The sequence below is a fragment of the Hemiscyllium ocellatum genome, chromosome 14, assembly GCF_020745735.1.
Source record: "Hemiscyllium ocellatum isolate sHemOce1 chromosome 14, sHemOce1.pat.X.cur, whole genome shotgun sequence".
NCBI classification, from domain to species: Eukaryota; Metazoa; Chordata; class Chondrichthyes; order Orectolobiformes; family Hemiscylliidae; genus Hemiscyllium; species Hemiscyllium ocellatum.
Window position 1 is genome coordinate 21,676,302 of NC_083414.1, and position 21,209 is coordinate 21,697,510.

General features: G+C 42.3%; 1 protein-coding gene across 1 annotated transcript in view; it reads right to left on the reverse strand.

Moving 5' to 3' along the window:
* The window catches only part of stab1 (stabilin 1), a 287,180-nt gene that overhangs the window by 212,049 nt on the left and 53,922 nt on the right, over positions 1-21,209 (reverse strand). The window contains exons 8-11 of the mRNA XM_060835476.1: positions 18,250-18,446; positions 17,308-17,438; positions 14,096-14,211; positions 10,680-10,762 (exon numbers count right to left, since the gene is read on the reverse strand). Of these exons, the coding sequence (XP_060691459.1) occupies positions 10,680-10,762; positions 14,096-14,211; positions 17,308-17,438; positions 18,250-18,446 (527 nt within the window). The remainder of the gene's footprint in view (positions 1-10,679; positions 10,763-14,095; positions 14,212-17,307; positions 17,439-18,249; positions 18,447-21,209) is intronic.

Genomic DNA, 21,209 nt, shown 5'->3' on the forward strand with positions numbered 1-21,209 from the left:
TCACCATCCACTATGTCCTTCTCCTTTGCGAATACCGATACAAAGTATTTGTTAGAGACCTCACCCATTTCCTCTAGCTCCACACATAAATTCTCCTTTGTCCTTGAATGGACTGACTCTTTCCCTAGCTACACTCTTACTCCTGATATACGTATGAAATGCCTTGGGGTTTTCCTTAATCCTGTTTGTCAAAGACATTTTAGGGCCCCTTTCAGCCTTCTTAATCCCTTGTTTGAATTCTTTTCTGCAATATTTGTATTCTTCAAGGGCTCTGTCTGTCTTCAGTTTCCTAAACTTTTCTACTTTATCTTCTTTATCTACTTCTACTTATCGAGTGGGAGCAGCGGCTAAGTGGGGGCGGACCCGGGGGACTGCGGCTGGGGTGGGACGGTTTGTTTTGGAGTTGCTTGCCTGTAGCGGGCAGCGGTGTTTTTTTTTCTCTCTCTTCGCGGGGGGAGCGGGAGCAGCGGAGGAGGTGACGGCGGGCAGAGGGGCAGCCGGGAAGGAAAACAGTGAGTATATAACTCAGGAAGGTGGCTAAACCCGAGATTCTACACCTGTAGTATCTCCCACCCACCCTCCTCCTCCTCTAACCTTCTTAACTACTTTGCTTTTTCTTTTAAGGTAAGGATTTTTTATTTCTTTACCAGTGACTAGTTAAAAATTTACTTCTTTTTTTGTGTGTGTATATATAAGTCCTTTTTTAGGGAAAAAAAACTATAGCAGAGAGGTATCAGAAAGTATTCTAACTCATACTTGTACAAAGTAACTAAGTAATTAACTAACTAAGCAGAGATGGCTGGGCAGGTGATGTGCTGATGCTGTATGATGTGGGAGCTGGCTGATCCCATTGTGAACGGCAGTGACCACATCTGCAGCAAGTGTTGGTTGCTGGAAGAACTCCGGCTCAGAGTTGATGATCTGGAATCTGAGCTTCAAACACTGCGGCACATCCGGGAGGGGGAGAGTTACCTGGACGCTTTGTTTCAGGAGGCAGTCACACCTGGGAGATTAAGTAATTCACATTCAGTTAGTGATCGGGCACAACAGAGTGTGACTGTAAGTGAGGCAGGTAGGGGGAACCTGAGTTCAGGAGTGGAGGAGCCTCAGCCCTTGACCTTGTCCAACTGGTACGAGATTCTTGCTCCCTGTTCGGATGAGGAAAAGGGCTCTGGACAGGATGAGCCAACTGACCAAGGCACCATGGTGCAGAAGGCCATTCAAGAGGGGGGAGCTAATAGACAAGTGGTGGTTATAGGGGATTCTATAATTAGGGGGACAGATAGTATCCTTTGCAAGCTGGATCGGGAGTCTCGCATGGTGTGTTGCCTGCCCGGTGCCAGGGTGCAGGACATCTCCGACCGGCTTGAAAGGATATTGGAGCGGGAGGGGGAGGATCCAGTTGTTATGGTCCACGTTGGTACTAACAACATAGGCAAGACTAGAGTGGAGGACCTGTTTGGGCATTACGAAGCACTAGGCAGGAAATTGAAGCACAGGTCCTCAAGGGTCATAATCTCCGGATTACTGCCCGAGCCACGTGCCAACTGGCATTGGGACAAGAAAATTAGGCAAGTAAACACATGGCTAAGGGATTGGTGTGGGAAAGAGGGATTTCACTTCATGGGGCATTGCCATCAGTTTTGGAACAGGGGGATCTGTACCGTTGGGACGGTCTCCACCTGAACCGATCAGGTACCAATGTTCTAGCGAAGAGGATAAATAGGGTGGTCAGTAGGACTTTAAACTTCTGAGTTGGGGGGAAGGGAAAGTGAAAGCGACAGGGAGTATGGCGTTAAATGGAAAGATAAGCAGCAGGATAGCATGTGTCCAGGCAGATTTAAAATTGAGGCAGACTGAGAATGCAGAAAAAAGCAAGGATAACTTAGGACATCATATGACTTCCAACATCTCTAATGATAAGGAAGTTAGCATTGAGGCACTTTACCTGAATGCTCGTAGCATTCATAACAAAGCCGATGAACTAATGGCACAGATAATAGTGAATTATTATGATGTGGTAGGCATCACAGGGACTTGGTTACAGGGGGGTCAGGACTGGCAGTTAAACCTCCATGGTTTTTCAACTTATCGAAAAGACAGAGAGGTGGGCAGAGGGGGTGGGGTTGCCTTGTTAGTTAAGAACAAAATTACATCAATGGTATTGAATGACATAGCGTCGGATGATGAGGAGTCTGTGTGGATGGAATTGAGGAACCACAAAGGCAATAAAACCATAATTGGAGTTGTGTATAGACCTCCTAACAGTGGTCAGGACCAGGGACGCAACATGTACCGGGAAATAGAGAAGGCATGTCAGAAAGGCAAGGTCACATTGATCATGGGAGACTTCAATATGCAGGTGGACTGGGTAAATAATGTTGCTAGTGGATCCAAAGAAAGGGAATTCATGGAATGCTTACAGGATGGCTTTTTGGAACAGCTTGTCATGGAGCCCACAAGAGAGCAGGCTATTCTGGACCTAGTGCTTTGCAATGAACCAGACTCTATAAAAGATTTTAAAGTAAGGGAACCCTTAGGAAGTAGCGATCATAATATGGTAGAGTTCAGTCTGGAGTTTGAAAGAGAGAAGGCAAAATCGGATGTAATGGTGTTACAGTTGAATAAAGGTAATTATGAGGGCATGAGAGAGGAACTGACAAAAATAGACTGGAAGCAGAGGCTAACCGGGAAGACAGTAGAGCAAAAATGGCAGGAGTTTGTAGGTATAATTGAGGACACTGTACAGAGGTTCATTCCCAAGAAAAGAAAGATTATCTGGGGAGGGATTAGACAGCCATGGCTGACAAAGGAAGTCAGGAAATGTATTAAAGAAAAAGAGAGATCCTATAAAGTGGCTAAGAACAGTGGGAAATCAGAAGATTGGGAAGGATACAAAAGCAAACAGAGGATAACAAAGAGTGTAATAAGAAATGAGAGGATCAAATATGAAGGTAGGCTAGCCAGTAATATTAGAAATGATAGTAAAGGTTTCTTTCAGTACATAAGAAACAAACAACAGGCAAAAGTAGACATTGGGCCACTTCAAACTGATGCAGGAAGCCTAGTGATGGGAGATAAGGAAATAGCAGGAGAACTTAACAAGTACTTTGCGTCAGTTTTCACAGTGGAAGACATGAGTAATATCCCAAAAATTAAAGGGAGTCACGGGGCTGAGTTGAGTATGGTTGCCATTACGAAAGAGATAGTGCTAGAAAAGTTAAAAAGTCTTAAAATTGATAAATCTCCTGGCTCCGATGGGATACACCCTAGAGTTCTGAGAGAGGTGGCTGAGGAAATAGCAGAGGCATTGGTTGAGATCTTTCAAGAGTCACTGGAGTCAGGAAAGGTCCCGGATGATTGGAAGATGGCTGTTGCAACCCCCTTGTTCAAGAAAGGATCAAGGCAAAAGATGGAAAATTATAGGCCTATCAGCTTAACCTCGGTTGTTGGTAACATTCTAGAATCCATCATTAAGGATGAGGTTTCTAAATTCTTGGAAGAGCAGAGTCTGATTAGAACAAGTCAACGTGGATTTAGTAAGGGGAGGTCATGCCTGACAAACCTGTTGGAATTTTTTGAAGAGGTAACAAGTAGGTTAGACCAGGGAAACCCAGTGGATGTGGTCTATCTAGACTTTCAAAAGGCCTTTGATAAGGTGCCACACGGGAGGCTGCTGAGCAAGGTGAGGGCCCATGGTGTTCGATGTGAGCTGCTGGGATGGATTGAGGATTGGCTGTCTAACAGAAGGCAGAGAGTTGGGATAAAAGGTTCTTTTTCAGAATGGTAGCCGGTGACGAGCGGTGTCCCGCAGGGTTCGGTGTTGTGGCCACAGCTATTCGCATTACATATTAATGATTTGGATGAGGGGACTGGGGGCATTCTAGCGAAGTTTGCAGATGATACGAAGTTAGGTGGACAGGCAGGTAGTACTGAGGAAGTGGGGAGGCTGCAGAAGGATCTAGACAGTTTGGGAGAGTGGTCCAGGAAATGGCTGATGGAATTTAACGTAAGCAAGTGCGAGGTCTTGCACTTTGGCAAAAAGAATAAAAGCATAGACTACTTTCTAAATGGTGAGAAAATTAGTAAAGCCAAAGCACAAAGGGATCTGGGAGTGCTAGTCGAGGATTCTCTAAAGGTAAACATGCAGGTTGAGTCCGTGATTAAGAAAGCGAATGCAATGTTGTCATTTATCTCAAGAGGGTTGGAATGTAAAAGCAGAGATGTGCTACTGAGACTTTATAAAGCTCTGGTTAGGCCCCATTTGGAGTACTGTGTCCAGTTTTGGTCCCCACACCTCAGGAAGGACATACTGGCACTGGAACGTGTCCAGCGTAGATTCACACGGATGATCCCTGGAATGGCAGGTCTAACATATGAGGAATGGCTGAGGATACTGGGAATGTATTCGTTGGAGTTTAGAAGATTGAGGGGAGACTTAATAGAGATGTACAAGATAATACATGGCTTGGAAAAGGTGGACGCTAGGAAATTGTTTCCGTTAGGCGAGGAGACTAGGACCCGTGGACACAGCCTTAGAATTAGAGGGGGTCAATTCAGAACAGAAATGCGGAGACATTTCTTCAGCCAGAGAGTGGTGGGCCTGTGGAATTCATTGCCACAGAGTGCAGTGGAGGCCGGGACGCTAAATGTCTTCAAGACCAATATTGATAGATTCTTGTTGTCTCGAGGAATTAAGGGCTACGGGGAGAACGCTGGTAAGTGGAGTTGAAATGCCCATCAGCCATGATTGAATGGCGGAGTGGACTCGATGGGCCAAATGGCCTTACTTCCACTCCTATGTCTTATGGTCTTATCTTTTAGACTAAGCTCTCAATTTATTTTGTCATCCAGGTTTCCTGAATTTTGCCATCATTATCTTTCCTTTTTATAGGAACATACTGGTCCTGAATGTTAACCAACTGGCCTTTAGAAGTTCCCACATGCCACATATGGATTTACCCTCAAACAGCTGCCATAGTCTACATTCCCTAGTTCTTGCCTTATATTGTACTTTCACTACTCTTATCCTTATCCATAAGTATCTTAAAACTTACAGGATTATGGTCACTGCTCCTGAAATACTCTTCCACTGAAACTTCGATCACCAAGCTGGGCCTATTCCCCATTACCAGGTCTAGTGTGGTCCCTTCCTTAGTTGGGCTATTTATGTATTCGAAAAACCATCCTGGACATAGCTAATAAATTCTCCTCCATCCAAGGGAGTCCCAGTCAATGTAGGGCAAGTTAAAATCACCCACTACAGCAAACCTATTGTTTTCAAAGTTTTCCATAACCTGTTCATATGTGTGTTCCACTAGCTCTTGCTGGTTGTTAGGCCTGTAGTGTAATCCCATCAAAGTGACTGCACCCTTCCTATATCTGAGCTTTACCCACATGGTCTGGCGGGATGAGCCTTCCAAGGTGTCCTCCCACAGTACAGCTGATGTTAATAGTTGGTTGGTTGTAAGAAACTCCAGAGAGTGACAATATCAAGATTACTGAGACATGAGTGAAAGTGGGTTCACAGAAGTGTGAATTGTTGATGATAACCAAGTTCATAAAGTTCAAAAGTGAAAGCTGTTGCTGGAAATTGCTCCCAAACTACCTTGTGTGAATAACAAACAACATAATGTAGAACCATGTAGCGAGTGTTACAATTCCAGAGGGAGTGATGTGACTGTTTGTGTTCCTGGAAGACACATCTTTGTTGTGTTTATTATTTAAAGTGAAATTTATCTTTTTACATGTCACATCATTTCACTGTTAGCGTCTGTTAACTTGTGTTTGCTCTGATTCATGTTAAAATACAATTTACAAAAAGTGAATTTGGTAGTAATTTGGTAATACAAAACTTGAGTGTTGTTGAAATATACTTTTTTATTTTTATTTTTAACCTTACATTCAATAGGACATTCACAAGAATCCAGTGCAAAAGGGAACAATATTTTACACTGTATGAGAAGAGAGTGCTAATTGGTTGAGCATTGCCATGGAGAATGCACAAGTTAAATGATCACTGACAGTTAACTTTGCCTAAATTTAAATGAGACAGGTTAATGCTGATTCGTCAAGGTCTTGTCTTGAGGAGTGAACAAAAGAATGGCTAAGGACCACTCCCTTCGTGACTCCCTCGTCAGATCCACACCCCCCACCAACCCAACCTCCACCCCCGGCACCTTCCCCTGCAACCGCAGGAAATGTAAAACTTGCGCCCACACCTCCACACTCACTTCCCTCCAAGGCCCCAAGGGATCCTTCCATATCCGCCACAAGTTCACCTGTACCTCCACACACATCATCTATTGCATCCGCTGCACCCGATGTGGCCTCCTCTATATTGGGGAGACGGGCCGCTTACTTGATGAACGCTTCAGAGAACACCTCCGGGCCGCCCGAACCAACCAACCCAATCACCCCGTGGCTCAACACTTTAACTCTCCCTCCCACTCCACCGAGGACATGCAGGTCCTTGGACTCCTCCACCGGCAGAACACAACTACACGACGGCTGGAGGAGGAGCGCCTCATCTTCCGCCTGGGAACCCTCCAACCACAAGGTATGAATTCAGATTTCTCCAGTTTCCTCATCTCCCCTCCCCCCACCTTGTCTCAGTTGGTTTCCTCTAACTCAGCACCGCCCTCCTAATCTGCAATCCTCTTACTGACCTCTCCGCCCCCACCCCACTCCGGCCTATCACCCTCACCTTGACCTCCTTTCACCTATCCCACCTCCATCGCCCCTCCCCCTAGTCCCTCCTCCCTACCTTTTATCTTAGCCTGCTTGGCTCTCTCTCTCTTATTCCTGATGAAGGGCTTATGCTCGAAACGTCGAAATCTCTATTCCTGAGATGCTGCCTGGCCTGCTGTGCTTTGACCAGCAACACATTTGCAGCTGTGATCTCCAGCATCTGCAGACCTCATTTTTTACTAAAAGAATGGCTGGCACCTATTTTGTTAAGTTGAAACTGGTACAGTATGAACTAGTCAAATGTTTGAGCAATTTTCTTCAATTAATCTTGAGAAAACTTTCCATCTACATAACGAAGGATTCCTTCACCTTTGCAAGGTCTATACAGGATTTGCAGCTTGACAGCAATGCCAAGTCCATGTGTTTATTTGACATTGACATCCTGTTCGCCAATGTATCATTCAACAAAGCTACAGGTATTTGCATTGCAAAACTATATTATAATATCTAACCCCGCTATTTAGAGTCATAGAATCATAGAGATATACAGTATGGAAACACATCCTTTGGTCCAACCTGTCTATGCAGACCAGATATCCCAACCCAATGTAGTCCCTCCTGCCAGCATCCGGCCCATATCCCTCCAAACCCTTGACGTGAATCAGTATTTGCTGAGCTTATGAACTCAGCAACTTATGCAGTTGAGTTCAGTTTTAACGAAACCACCTATGTACAAATAGATGGTGTCTCCACGGGACAGCTTCTAAGCACAGCGCTCGCAAATATCTCGCAAACTCCTACACCTTGCACATGCCCAAAATATAGGTGATCTATTGCTATAGATTAAACTACGGCTGTATGGAATAGGTTCTATCATGAGCTTAAATGCACCTTCAAAATTGAGCAGTCAAATGAACAGACACTTGTTTGTGTTTGTTATAAAATATACTAGTGACTCTCTACTATTATCTGCTATAAGCCTGCCTTATTGGTCAATGCAGGCATTGGGATTTCTATAGTTGCATACACTGTAAGATTTGCTTTATCAGTATTCTTATAAAGAGCCTGAGCTATTTGCAAATAATGCAAATTTGAAGCTGAAATAGAGCCATTCTGGGGAACAATGACAAACTTGATCAGATTATTCCTCGCTATGTATGTACAAACTCCTGAACAGACCAAAGCACATCACAATCAGTCCTGATAAATGCCCAGTCAACTTGAAATTATCCTGCTAAGGTAAGGCATCTCAAAAATATCAGCAACAAGTAAAGGTAGCTGTTTCATGCTGCTACTATGAAATTGCAATAACAATGCTATTTGCCACTTAGAGGATGCTGCCATTATGCCAAAAGTCAGTTTTGTCCATCACACAAATGAATGGTATATGAAGCTCAGTGTCAATGTGATGCTAGATATGTGTGTTAAACATCCTAAAGTCTGACAGATCATATCAAACATCTCTCTTTGGCAGTTCAGAACAGGCAAGGTATTGATTATACCCAACCAGCTAGCATTTGCAAAACTCAAAACATAGTGTCCAAAATTAGATGTGATTCTCTGCAGTTGTCAGCACTTGCTAAATAATCCCGATTGAGCTGAAAATTACAGAATATAAGATTATCGGTCATGGTATGGAATTCTTAGGTACAGTGAAAACTACATATTTTAGTGCCCATGACGCTGTTCTTTGCAGACAGAAAGTGTTTCAATTCAACACAATTGGTGACAGGCATTCTCATTCATTTCTTAAGGTGATGCCTTGATCAATCAGAGTCAACCTGCCTGATTTAAATTTAAGTTGAAAATGTGTTGCTGGTTAAAGCACAGCAGGTCAGGCAGCATCCAAGGAATAGGAAATTCGACGTTTTGGGCATAAGCCCTTCATCAGGAATTTAAATTTAAACTCAGCTTGGCAGTTAAATGTGAATAATCATCTAGCTTATGCATTCTTCATGGCAATATCTCTACCAAAATTCAATTGCCAACCAATCAGCATTTTCTTCTCATACAGCCTAACATGTTGTTCCTCTTTACACAGGTATTCTTGTGAATATCTTGTAGAGCGCAAGATTTAAAAAAACTTTAACAAAATGTGTCCTTTTGAGTAATACTTACATTGACAATTTCTTTATTTGGTGTTATTTGATAAATTTGGTTATTTTGATAGTTTTCCAATGAAGAATATTACAAAATATTGTTTCTACAAGTTATTAAACGCTTGGAAAAGGACATTAATTCTGAATAATCTCAACAAAGGAATAAGTCAGAAGATTTTTTTTTCATATAAAGTGCAACTGGGGTGAGGAATACTTTTGATTCAGAATCTGCACCATCATTGAAATGTAATGTGAAACACATTTGAAAAGGCAAGCAAGTTGGGAAGAAGTTAAACTATTCAGACCAAATAGCTCCAACTGAAAATATAGTTCTTCAGCTTCAACCACATACAGGTAGTTCTTCTATAACACAATACAGCAGAACCACTGTATCCACCGGTTCGGTTGCCATGGTTTCAGTTATCCGTGTTTTACCGCAGCCCGTAAATATTACATGGAACATTTTAGAAATAATTCCGGGGCTATTGGGGAGATAAATTTCCCTTTTAAATGATCAGGTTCGCTACTATCTGCGGTTTCAGGCATCCACGGTAGGTTTTGGAATGTATCACCTGCGGATATTGGGGGGGGGGCGGGAACCTGTAGTTGTGTTCTCATGTGACCCCATGCCATATAAAAATTGTGTAATAAAAATAGCACTAAAAGTGCAATCGCATGATAACCAACATATGTTTTAAAAGTTCATGCTTTTGAAACAGCATGCCCTATTCATCAGTCACGTTACAGCCAATGTGCATTGGCGAAACACGTGTTCTAGCAGAACGACCTGTACTAACACTGAATCATGGACACACTTAGAACAGCCTGAGAACTTATAAAAGCCGAAATGTGATCATCAGTTGAAAATCTTTTGGAGCCTTGAGGACCTATTTACCAGCCTGACTTTCAGGCAAGCCTTTATATGGGCATCCAACACTTCAACCCAAAAGAGGTGAAAGGCTGTTTAGTCATGCAAATTGGAATCCTACATCTATTATCCACCGGCAAAATGGTAATGATACCCAAATCTGAAAATGGTCAGGCTAAGCAGCTGCTACATTAGCTGGACATCACTATACCAGACTTAAACTGGAAGTTCACATTTTTAAGTACATTTCAGATCAGCCAGTTATCCATTCACTCCAACAGAAAGAGTCAAAGTAAGCCCTAACCACATCTTTCATGACACAGACTATAAACATGAAATAAATCCGTCTTTGTTAATTAGAAGTCCATTTTCCTTATCTTTTTTTCCTCTACCCGCTTCCTGCCCTATGTGCTAAGTGGCCATACAACAGAAGTAGGGTTGAGAGTGTGGTGGTGGAAAAGCACAGCAGGTCAGGCAGCATCTGAGCAGCAGGAGAATTGACATTTTGGGCAAAAGCCCTTCATCCATTCCTGATGAAGGGTTTTTGCCCAGAACATCGATTCTCCTGCTCCTTGAATGCTGCCTGACCTGCTGTGCCTTACCGGCACCACACTCTCGACTCTAATCTCTACCATTTGCAGTCGTCACTTTCGCCTAAACAACAGAAGTAACACACTGTATTGGTGACACCTGACCCTGTGCATTAGTGTGACGCAAATAAGTTTCAACATTCCTGAGTTCTTAATCTTGGTAATCCCTAGTTTGTAACATTATTTTTCAGGATTCTGTGACAGTACATTGAATCCCAAGCTTCTTACAATTCCCAAAGTCTCTAATGAGTAACATGCAATACATAAGAACATTCTGTCATCCAAGAGCTCATAGATCATTTGATAAAGAAGAATCTAGACTTCTGTAGTTTTCTATTCAAAACGATGAACAGGATTTTTCAGAGTAATCTGTTTTATATGTGATAGGAGTATATTTTCAACTTGTCTTATCCATGATCTAAAGAAACGTACCTGGTTGTTTTTTAGTTTCTTAACTAGAGGAAGAAAGACTGTAAACGGTCCCATGTTACTCAATGTTGATGTACATCCATTTTCTGAAAACATTAGAAGAAACTTCAGGCAAAACATATTTAAGCATCTCTTTTACAACAAAAAAAAATCTGCTACTGATGAGAATTCGAAACAGGACAATACTACAAAATTACTTTTGAAGCAATAAAAGCGTAGATTTTGCTGTCAAAATCATGATGAGGCATAAGGAAATCCAAAGGTCATGTTTCAGTTGAAATATTGCTAACTTTGTGAAAATACCATCTTGTTGCTGTCTCACTATTGGGAGAAAGTGAGGACTGCAGATGCTGGAGGGATCAGAGTCAAAAAGTGTGGTGGCTAGAAAAGCACAGCAGGTCAGGCAGCATCTGAGAAGCAGGAGAGTCGACATTTTAAACATAACCTCACCTTCCCCCCACATTCCTGATGAAGAGCTTATGCTCGAAACGTCGACACTCCTGCTCCTTGGATGCTGCCTGATTGGCTGTGCTTTTGCAGCGCCACACTTGTTGACAGTTGTACACTATTGACATGCTTTGAATGATATAAAATACTGTATTTGTATGTTGATATAAACTAAACTTACTGCAAAATGTTGTCATTTCAAGCTTAAGTATGTTTTTAGTGATGTTAAGTGTGAATTTGCTGCAATCAGCAGTGAAAATTAACTCGAGAGTGTGGTGCTGAAAAAACACAGCAGGTCAGGCAGCATCCAAGGAGCAGGAGAGTTGACGTTTCCTGATTAAGAGCTTTTGCCCAAAATGTTGACTCCCCTGCTCCTGGGACGCTGCCTGACTTGCTGTGCTTTTCCAACACCACACTCTAGACTCTAATCTCCAGCATCTGCAGTCCTCACTTTCGCCTAATGAAAATCAATTATTTAATTAATTAAATCTGAAGTTTCATTTCTTCAGGAACTAATTACTGTTGGAGATTTTAAAAGTGGAGAACATAAAATAATTTTAATTTTACTTTTGAATTTGCTTCTTGTCTATATTTCTTAATTTGATCACTTCTTTCTTTCTGTCTTAGATATGACATTGAATTTTCCTGCTCTCATATACACTTCTGTCTCTGTCCTTGTGCTGTTAACTCACAATTGTTCAATCTGATTGGTTCAGAAGATACACAGTAACTTGTCCTGTTCATACAGGTATCAGGTTTCCCTTGCTGCAATGTTGTCAACGTGCACTTTCAACAATGTGCCACTTAAGAAATGCAAAAATATAAACACGCAAGGTCATGTCTAATTAAACACAGATGTCAGTAGATGCTCTGTTACAGCATAACCTGAACCGCTGACTGGATTCACACTCAGACAAAATGTTGGATTGAAGCAAGGCAGATTACAATTTGTGTGGACCCAAAGTCGACCTTGTCATAACTTCTCAAAACTACCTCGTTAAAATATTTTGGACAAGCTCCAGATTTCAAGAAGCCATCTGATTGGGACTTAACCACTCGGGTATTAATATGTGTGTTGTTGCTGCATTTAAAGTAATTGTAGTAGTTTAAAGAAGGGATATCTACAAAATGGCTTTAAAACAAAGCACCGTGTTTAGTTTAAAATCTGTGTCTTGTTGGTCTGTGGCTGGCCGCAGAGTCCCTAGGTTTCTTGAATGCAGCTATGAAATGTTGGAGAAAGCAAGATGAGTCTGTTTGGCAGTGGATCCAAGCAGATAGCTTAGGAGCTATGGAAAAAGGTGGACAGCAAGTTCCTGCTAATTCAATGACCTCAGGGACCAAGCTTAAAAGGGCTTATCAAATCTGGCAAAAGAATGCCTAAATATTTTCCGAGAATCCACTGAACTAATAATTCTTTCTCCAAAAAACTCCAATTGAATTGAAAATCATGAAATGGAGCTGTCCTGATTTCATTGAGAACATTAGGTCTGCTTCCTGCCATATCATCTTTATGTGGGACAAGCACTAGGAATATGAACAAGGGGTGGCACTGGTTCTAGAACACAACATTGTCTGTATGTGTTCGAAAAGACACAACGTCAAGTTGCAGCACAAGGCCTGTAGCCATTGTATTATGTAACTACAACAAAATGAAATTCTTTTCAGACTAAAAAGCCTCTTAAATAAAAGCAGCCTGCTGTCACACATGATTCACAATTGCATACTTTGGAGGAACACAGGGTTGTATTTTCACAAATAAGCATTGGCACACCTCAGTAATGGTTTAATATTAATATATAGCTCTAACATTATTTTTCATGCTGATGTCCCTTCTGTCAAGGTTGAGAGTAGCTTATGTTTAGATTTCCTACAGTGTGGAAACAGGCCCTTTGGCCCAATCAGGCCACACCGACCCTCCAAAGACCCATTTTCCCTCTGACTTATGCACCTAACAATGTGGGCAATTTAACATGGCTATTTCACCTGACCTGCACATCTTTGTGATTGTGGGAGGAAACCGGAGCACCCGGAGGACCCTGGTGCTGTGAGGCAGCAGTGCTAACCACTAAGCCACTGTGCCGCCCATGTTGGGCTATGGATTCATAGAGTCATATGCACGGAAACAGACTCTTCAGTCCAACTTGTTCATGAAGAGCAAGTTTCACCAAACTAAACTAGTCCCATTTCGCCCAAATCCCTCTAAACCTGTCCCATTCATGCACCTATCCAAATGTTGTAACTGCATCTGAATCAACCACTTTCTCAGGTATTTCATTCCACATGCAAAACCACCCTCTTCATGAAAATGTTGCCCCTCAGATCCCTTTTAAATCTTTCCCCTGTCACATTAAACCTATGCCTTCCAGTTTGGATTTCCTCACCCTAAGGAAAAGACCTTTGCTATTCACCTTATCTATGCCCTTGGTGATTTTATAAAGCTTCAGGTTGAATGGAAGCCTTTAATTTTACTCACAAAGAGAAGGGCCTATGTATAATGGAATATTTAGGCGGGGGAGGAAAAAGGAGTTAATTGAGCAGACAGATGTGTTTGCCAAGAGAATATTTCCTGTGGGGGTGTGGCTTGAAAGTATTTCGCAAGCAGCACTATAAAGGCGGTCTGGTTTCAACATGTTGTGAGATTAGAGGGGGAGAGGCTTAACTCTAGTGTTCACCATTATCTAAGCCTCAAAGAGATACGAGTCTACCCAGATCAGTGGATGTACTGAACCAGTACTTAGTAGCAGGAACACAGTTGAAATTTGTTTCTCTCTCAGAATTAAGCCACATCCAATACAGCCATTCTCCAAGTTAAATGGTGTCTTAAAAAGGAGTTTTCAAATCCAAGCCATCTTCTCACTCCTAATAATTGGTGGTCTTTGTATTGGCAAGTGAAAATCTACAGGGTTCAGAAGAAAGGGCCATGTTATAATAATTCAAACATAAAATACTTTGAGAAATATTGGAAAATTTACCAAACATCTGAAGTGACGCAGTGCTGTACTGGTTGGTGATAAGTTTTTGGATCACCTCCCTTATGGAGCCAATGCATTTACGGCCATCTCCAATCTCATCGGGTTTACAGACACACCTGAACATTAAAAAGAACAGCATAAATGAATCAACCACTGTGATCCAATAAACTTACATTTATTTTAAACATGGTCTAATATAAAGAAACTTTTGAAATAATCTTTTTAATGAAAATTATGCTCCGCTTATATTTAACAATTTAGTTGCTTCAACTGGAAAAAAAATTGCAAGTTGGATTCAGGAAAAACTGATTCAAAGATCTCACCGTTAATGATAGGAAGACAAAAAAATTAAAAGTCCTTGAAAATAACAAGGAAAAATGCTTGCATTCATAAAGCATCTTTCATCACGATAGAACCTCCCAAAGCACTTTAGTCAGTGTAACCATTGTTGTAATGTAGGAAACACAGAAGCCAATTTATGCACAGCAAACCCCAAGAAACTGCAATATGATAATGCTTTTTTATTCCTGATGAAGGGCTTTTGCCCGAAACGTCGATTTCGCTGGATGCTGCCTGAACTGCTGTGCTCTTCCAGCACCACTGATCCAGAATATGATAATGACCAGATAATATGTTTCTTTGTGATGTTGAGAGGCAAATATTGAACAGGAATAAATCCTCTGTTCTTCAATGAATGGTGTTATGGGTTCTTTTATATACACCTACTGGGTCACACAGGGCATTGCATTAACGTTTCAAAAGACAGTGCCTCTAACAGCACAGCACTTCAGCTGTGATCTTTGTGCTCAAGTCCTAGGAGTGAAAATGAACTTTCCCAACTTTCTGATCCAATGAAGCAAAGCTGTTACTAACTGGATTACAACTGACAGCAAAAGTAGATTTTGAAAATGTTCACCATCACTTTGGAGATGTCACTAAATGAACTACATAATAGTAGAGTGTCTTTAATGTGACAAAACATCCCAAAAACATCTCAGAGACATTATAGAATCAAATACAACACATAACAATATGAGAGGATAACAAAACAAATGAACAAAAGCTTAGTCAAAAAGGTCAGATTTTAAGGAGTTTCATAAAAAAGGGAAGCAAGGTAAAGAGGCCAGTGCATTAATATGATGACTGAGGTCTGTATGTCGTCAACAGATGCGAGCTGAAACCATCCTCTTATAAGCTAAAAAAAATTATTACCTACAAAGTAGACAATTGCAGGATTTCATCAGACTCTTTCTTTCTCTCTCAGGTTCTAGCTAAGTGGGATCTGCAATCAACTGGCAGCACCAATGCTGTAGTTTAATGATTAACCAAACAACTATTACTATTGTAAACAGGCTTAGGAGGGAACTCCAGCAATTAGGGCCATTTTAGATCATGTGGTAGTGGAATTAACCTCAGGAAAAGTGTACTCATACCTTCATGAAGCCAGAAAAATTGCAATTAATCATTTCAAACATCTTAGCTGGCCATTCTACATTGAGCTCACTAAGGCTCAGAAAAAGTGAGGACTGCAGCTGCTGGAGATCAGAGTCGAAAAGTGTGGCACCTGAAAAGCATAGCAGGTAAGGCAGCATCTGAGAAGCAGGAGAGTCAGGTGTGCTTTTCCAGCACCGCACTTTTCAACTCTGATCTCCAGCAGCTACAGTCCTCACTTTTCGGCCCTAACTGAGGCTCACATTTTAAAAAAACACAATATAACATTATTCTTCATTAGATGGTGATCAGGGTTCTAAACTCACATCCTTTTGCCTTTACATAGTCCATAATCCCTCTATTCCCTGCCTATGCAAGTATTTGCTAAGATGCCTCTTAAATATTGTCATTGTTTCTGCTTCTACCACATCCTCTGGCAATGCACTCCAGAAACTTAACATCTGTGAAAAAAGTTGCCTCTCCCATGTCCTTTAAACTTTCCCCCTTTTATCCACTGCATCCCCTAGTAATTGAGATTTCTATCCTGCAAAAAGAACTTCAACTACCTATTCTATTCATACCACTCATAATTTACAAATCTCTATCAGGTGCCCTCTATCTCCAATGTTCAAGTGAAAACAATCATGTCCAATCTCTCCTCATACCTAATACACTGCAAACCAGGCAACATCCTGGTAAACCATTCTGTAGTTTCTCCAAAGCCTTCACATCCTTCTGATAATGGCAACCAAAACTAAATATAATATTCCAAATATTAAAGTTCTATACAGCGGTAACAATGTTTATGATTAGATTACTTACAGTGTGGAAACAGGCCCTACAGCCCAACAAGTCCACACTGACGCGCAACCCACCCACACCCATTCCCCTACACTTACCTCTTCACCTAACACTATGGGCAATTTAGCATGGCCAATTCACCTAACCTGCACATTTTTTTGGATTGTGGGAAGAAACCGGAGAACTCTGAGGAAACCCAAACAGTCACGGGGAGAATGTGCAAACTCCACACAGTCAGTCGCCTGAGGCAGGAATTGAACCCAGGTCTCTGGTGCTGCGAGGCAGCAAGTGCTAACCACTGTGCCGCCCACATATAATCCATATCCCAATGGTGAAGGCAAGCATGCTATTTACCTTCTTGACCATATTATCCATTTGTGTTGTCACTTTCAGGGAATTATGGATCTGTATGCTTAGATCCCTCTGTATGCTTCGAAAGGTTGTGCCATTAACTGGATACTTTCCTCCTGCATTGGATCTTCCAAAATGCATCACCTTACATGTGTCTGGATTAAATTCCATCTGTCATATCTCTGCCTAAGTTTCCAGCCTAACTTTATCCTGCTGTATTCTCTGGCAATCCTCAGTATCTACAACTCCCCAATCCATCCACATAAATAGCTCATCAGACCACCTGTGATCTCTTCCAAATCATTTATATACATTACAAAAAGTGAGACTCCAGCACTGATCCCTCTGGAACATAACTGGTCCCAGGTCTCGAGTCAGAAAAGCACTGCTACTTTCTGTCTTCTATGATCAAGCCACCTCTGTATCCAACTTACCAGTTTACCATGAATTTCATGTGACTTTGTGTATACTGTACACATTACAATTATACCTGTGAATTTATGGTCTCCTCTAGATTTCTTCATTGTTTGGAATAAATTAGCAGCACATTTATTTTCCAATGGTGATATGTGTTTAATGAGATCAACAGCAGAACATCAATATCAAAGAATTTGCTCGCAAACACTTACTCAAAATTTCCTGGTGACACAGTTACACACTTTGCTGTCTTGTTACAGAGTGATGGCTTGCAAACATCTTTCAAGATACAACTCTGTGAAGAATTTGTGGCGATAAATCCATCCTTGCACTTGCAAGAAGACTTTAAAAAGAAAATAAATTTTTATAGAATTCTTTGTCTGTTATAAAATCACCAGAGGCTTCATATATGTAACTTGAAAACATGCATGGGTCAAACAATTTTCTTTTATTCTTTCCTGCTCTAGCCCGTAGCTCTAAAGGTGTAGATTATCCTCCTGTTCAATTACTGAAAATAAGTAACCATTCTGCACATGAAACACATGAAGCTGAGTACCAGAAACAGTTTTGATTGTAGACCTTGCTCACACCTGTCTTATTTGTCAAATCTGCTCACAACATATATATTCTTGGTCAGATTGCTGATGGTTGGGGTTGGTTAACTCAGTTGCGGGATGGCCTGTTTGCAGTGTAAGGTCAGCAGCATGGGTTCAATTCCCACACTGAGTTTATCATTAAGAACTCTCCTTCTCAACCTCTCCCCTCACCTGAGGCGTGGTGACTCTCACTGTATGATACCACCAATTGTCCGTCTCGAGGAGAGCAGCCCTATGGTGTGGTGGGATTGTAGTGACTTTACCTTTACTTCTAATGGACAGCAATCAGGAGTTAAATGCTGGACGCTTTCTCTCCCAATGAGCTAGATTTATTGAGGCCAATTGAACTGCTCCCTATTACCCCTGCCTACATTCTCTACAGATCAAATCAGAAAATATCAGAACAAAACCAGAGACTTACAATCAACTATCACCAGGGAACTGAACCAAGCATGTTAATCTGACTTACTTTGATTTCAGATCATTTAATAACAAATTTTCGTGAATAAATCGTAAATAATAACATGCAAACTGAATCAAGTATTTTGTGAAATGTACCTTTCCTGGTCCCTCATACATGCACAACGTAGAATTTTCTGGACAACCACCATTATCTACACTACAAGGATTGATTGGTAAACAAATCTTTCCATTTCCACGATAGTCAAGATGACAGGTACATTTATATTTTCCTTCACCAAGGTGTTCACAGTCTGCATTCTTGTCACAGATGTTTGTAGTACATGGATCTATTGCTAGAATACAGAATGACAAATAAAGGATTTAATTAAAAAATACTGAACATAAATTTCTCTGACAAATATGTTATATAGTAACAATCTATAAAAACTGGCACCACCCAAAGAGGATGAAAGAGTTTACATAATAATCCTGTGTGTATGAATTAATCATTAACAATCATTTAATTTGTACTGTGCATCATATACTCATTAATATAGATGAAACCGTTGCCAAATGCTTTATGGTGTGGTACCACCTACGTTCAAAAATATTGGCAACATTTTACATCATTTAACTGGAAGATCAGGTTGCATGCAAGTGTGAACATGGTCTGGTCAGGCCACACTTAAGAAGTAATGCACACTGCTCTGTCTCCATTCTATAAACAAGATGAGAAGCACTGGCTTGCGTGCAAATGAAAATTATATGTCAAGATGCTACTAGAGCTGAGAGCTTACTAATACCAGAAAGTTGAACAAGTTCCAGTTGCCTCTTTTGAAAAGAGAAGACTTACAGATGACCATACAGGGTGGAATTTCCCCTTCCCTACTGTGGTAAGAAAGTTGGGAAAATATGGAATTTTAAAAAATCAGAATCTCAAAACTGAGCAAGTTTTTACAATTTTCCCCTCAAGCCAAAAATGGTGACCTCAGACTATTACCATTGAGCAGCGAGTACCATCTGTCCATGCATTTGCATTTCACTAAAGCCCAACTTGCTCCAGTTACATGACACTCCCAATTCTTCTCTCTTTCCTCGAGAAACTAGATGGCACAAACTCCGGACATACAAATCAGAGCAGGGATTTGGTGGCTACAGTTCACCAAATACAAATCGCAGCCCTCAGTCAACAGTTTCTTCACAACAAGGCCCCCTGCACGGTTGATCTCACCGTCTGCCCACGCTGGCTGGAGAAAAATGCAATTAACAGGCATTGCAACTTGTTGCATCATGTTTTGGTTTGGTTCAGGTGGACGATCATTTCAGGGTAAAGTACGTTTTGTGATGGCAATACAGGTAGGTTAGTAAGGAATAAACTAGGAACTGATATGTGAAGCCAGTATATTACAGCAGAAGCACCATGGCCACCACCTTCCTTGATCCTTCATCCGTACAAGTTATCATCAGCAAACACACATACCTCACCACGTTACAATACCTGCTGGTAGACCAATTTACACATTGCAGCCTCTCAACACGTCACTTCGGAATCATGTCTTGCATGATTCTGCCAGATCAGTTTGAGCGAGGGGGCAGATGCATCTCTTGCATCTACAATGGATGCATTCTATGGTTGCTTCCTTAGCACTCACTCACTTTGCACTTACTTCGTGCTAGCCTCTATATATTTCATATTGCAACCTCACTGACTTCAGTGCTGACTGATGAACTGACAGCCACTGTGTGACTCAGGTGCCTTTTAGTACACTATGTTCCGTATGGAGTCACAGGCTGACAGCCATTGTGACCCTCGGTACAAAGACGCACATTGCAAAAACTGGACAATTGCAGAGGTACAGACATTCGATTTCCATGCCTGCCTGTGACCCCTCACCATGAGCTCTCAGACTATCGATCTCCCCATCTGCCTGTGATCCCTCACGGATTGCTCTCAGACAGTCGATCTCACCACCCGCCTGCAATCCCTCACCATGAGCTCTCTGACAGTTCATCTCTCCACCCGCCTGCAATCCCTCACCATGTGCTCTCAGACTATTCATCTCCCCCTCTACCTGTGATCTCTCACCATGTGCTCTCAGACAGTAGATCTTGCCACCTGCCTGCGATCCCTCTTGTGTGCTCTCAGTAGATCTCACTGCCTGCCTGCGATCCCTCACCATGTGCTTTCAGACAGTCGATTTCCCCAACTGCTTGCGATCCCTCACCACCTGCTCTCAGACAGTTGATCTCACCACCTGCTTGTGATCCCTCGTGTGCTTTCTGTCGATCTCCCCACCTGCCTGTGATCCCTCACACAGTGCTTTCAGTCAATCTCACCACCCTGTAATCCCTCACCATGAGCTCTCAAGCCGTGGATCTCCCTGCATGCCTGCAATCCCTCACAGTGTACTTTCAGACAGGCTATCTCCCCGTCTGCCTGTGATCCCTCACTGTGTGCTCTCAGACAGTCGATCTCCCCACCTGCCTGTGATCCCTCACCATGTGCTCTCAGACAGTCGATCTCCCCACCTGCCTGTGATCCCTCACCATGTGGTCTTAGACAGTCGTTCTCCCCACCTGCCTGTGATCCCTCACCATGTGCTCTCAGTCGATCTCCCCGCCTGCCTGTGATGCCTCACTGTGTGTTCTCAGTTGATCTCCCCATCTGCCTGCGATCCCTCACCGAGTGCTCTCAGACAGTCGATCTTCCCACCTGCCTGTGATCCCTCACCATGTGCTCTCAGACAGTCGATCTCCCCACCTGCCTGTGATCCCTCACTGTGTGCTCTCAGACAGTCGATCTCCCCACCTGCCTGTGATCCCCCACTGTGTGCTCTCAGACAGTCGATCTCCTCACCTGCCTGTGATCCCTCACTGTGTGTTCTCAGTCGATCTCCCCACCTGCCTGTGATCCCTCACTGTGTGCTCTCAGACAGTCGATCTCCCCACCTGCCTGTGATCCCTCACCATGTGCTCTCAGATAGTCGATCTCCCACCTGCCTGTGATCCCTCACTGTGTGCTCTCAGACAGTCGATCTCTCCACCTGCCTGTGATCCCTCACCATGTGCTCTCAGACAGTCGATCTCCCCGCCTGCCTGCGATCCCTCACTGTGTG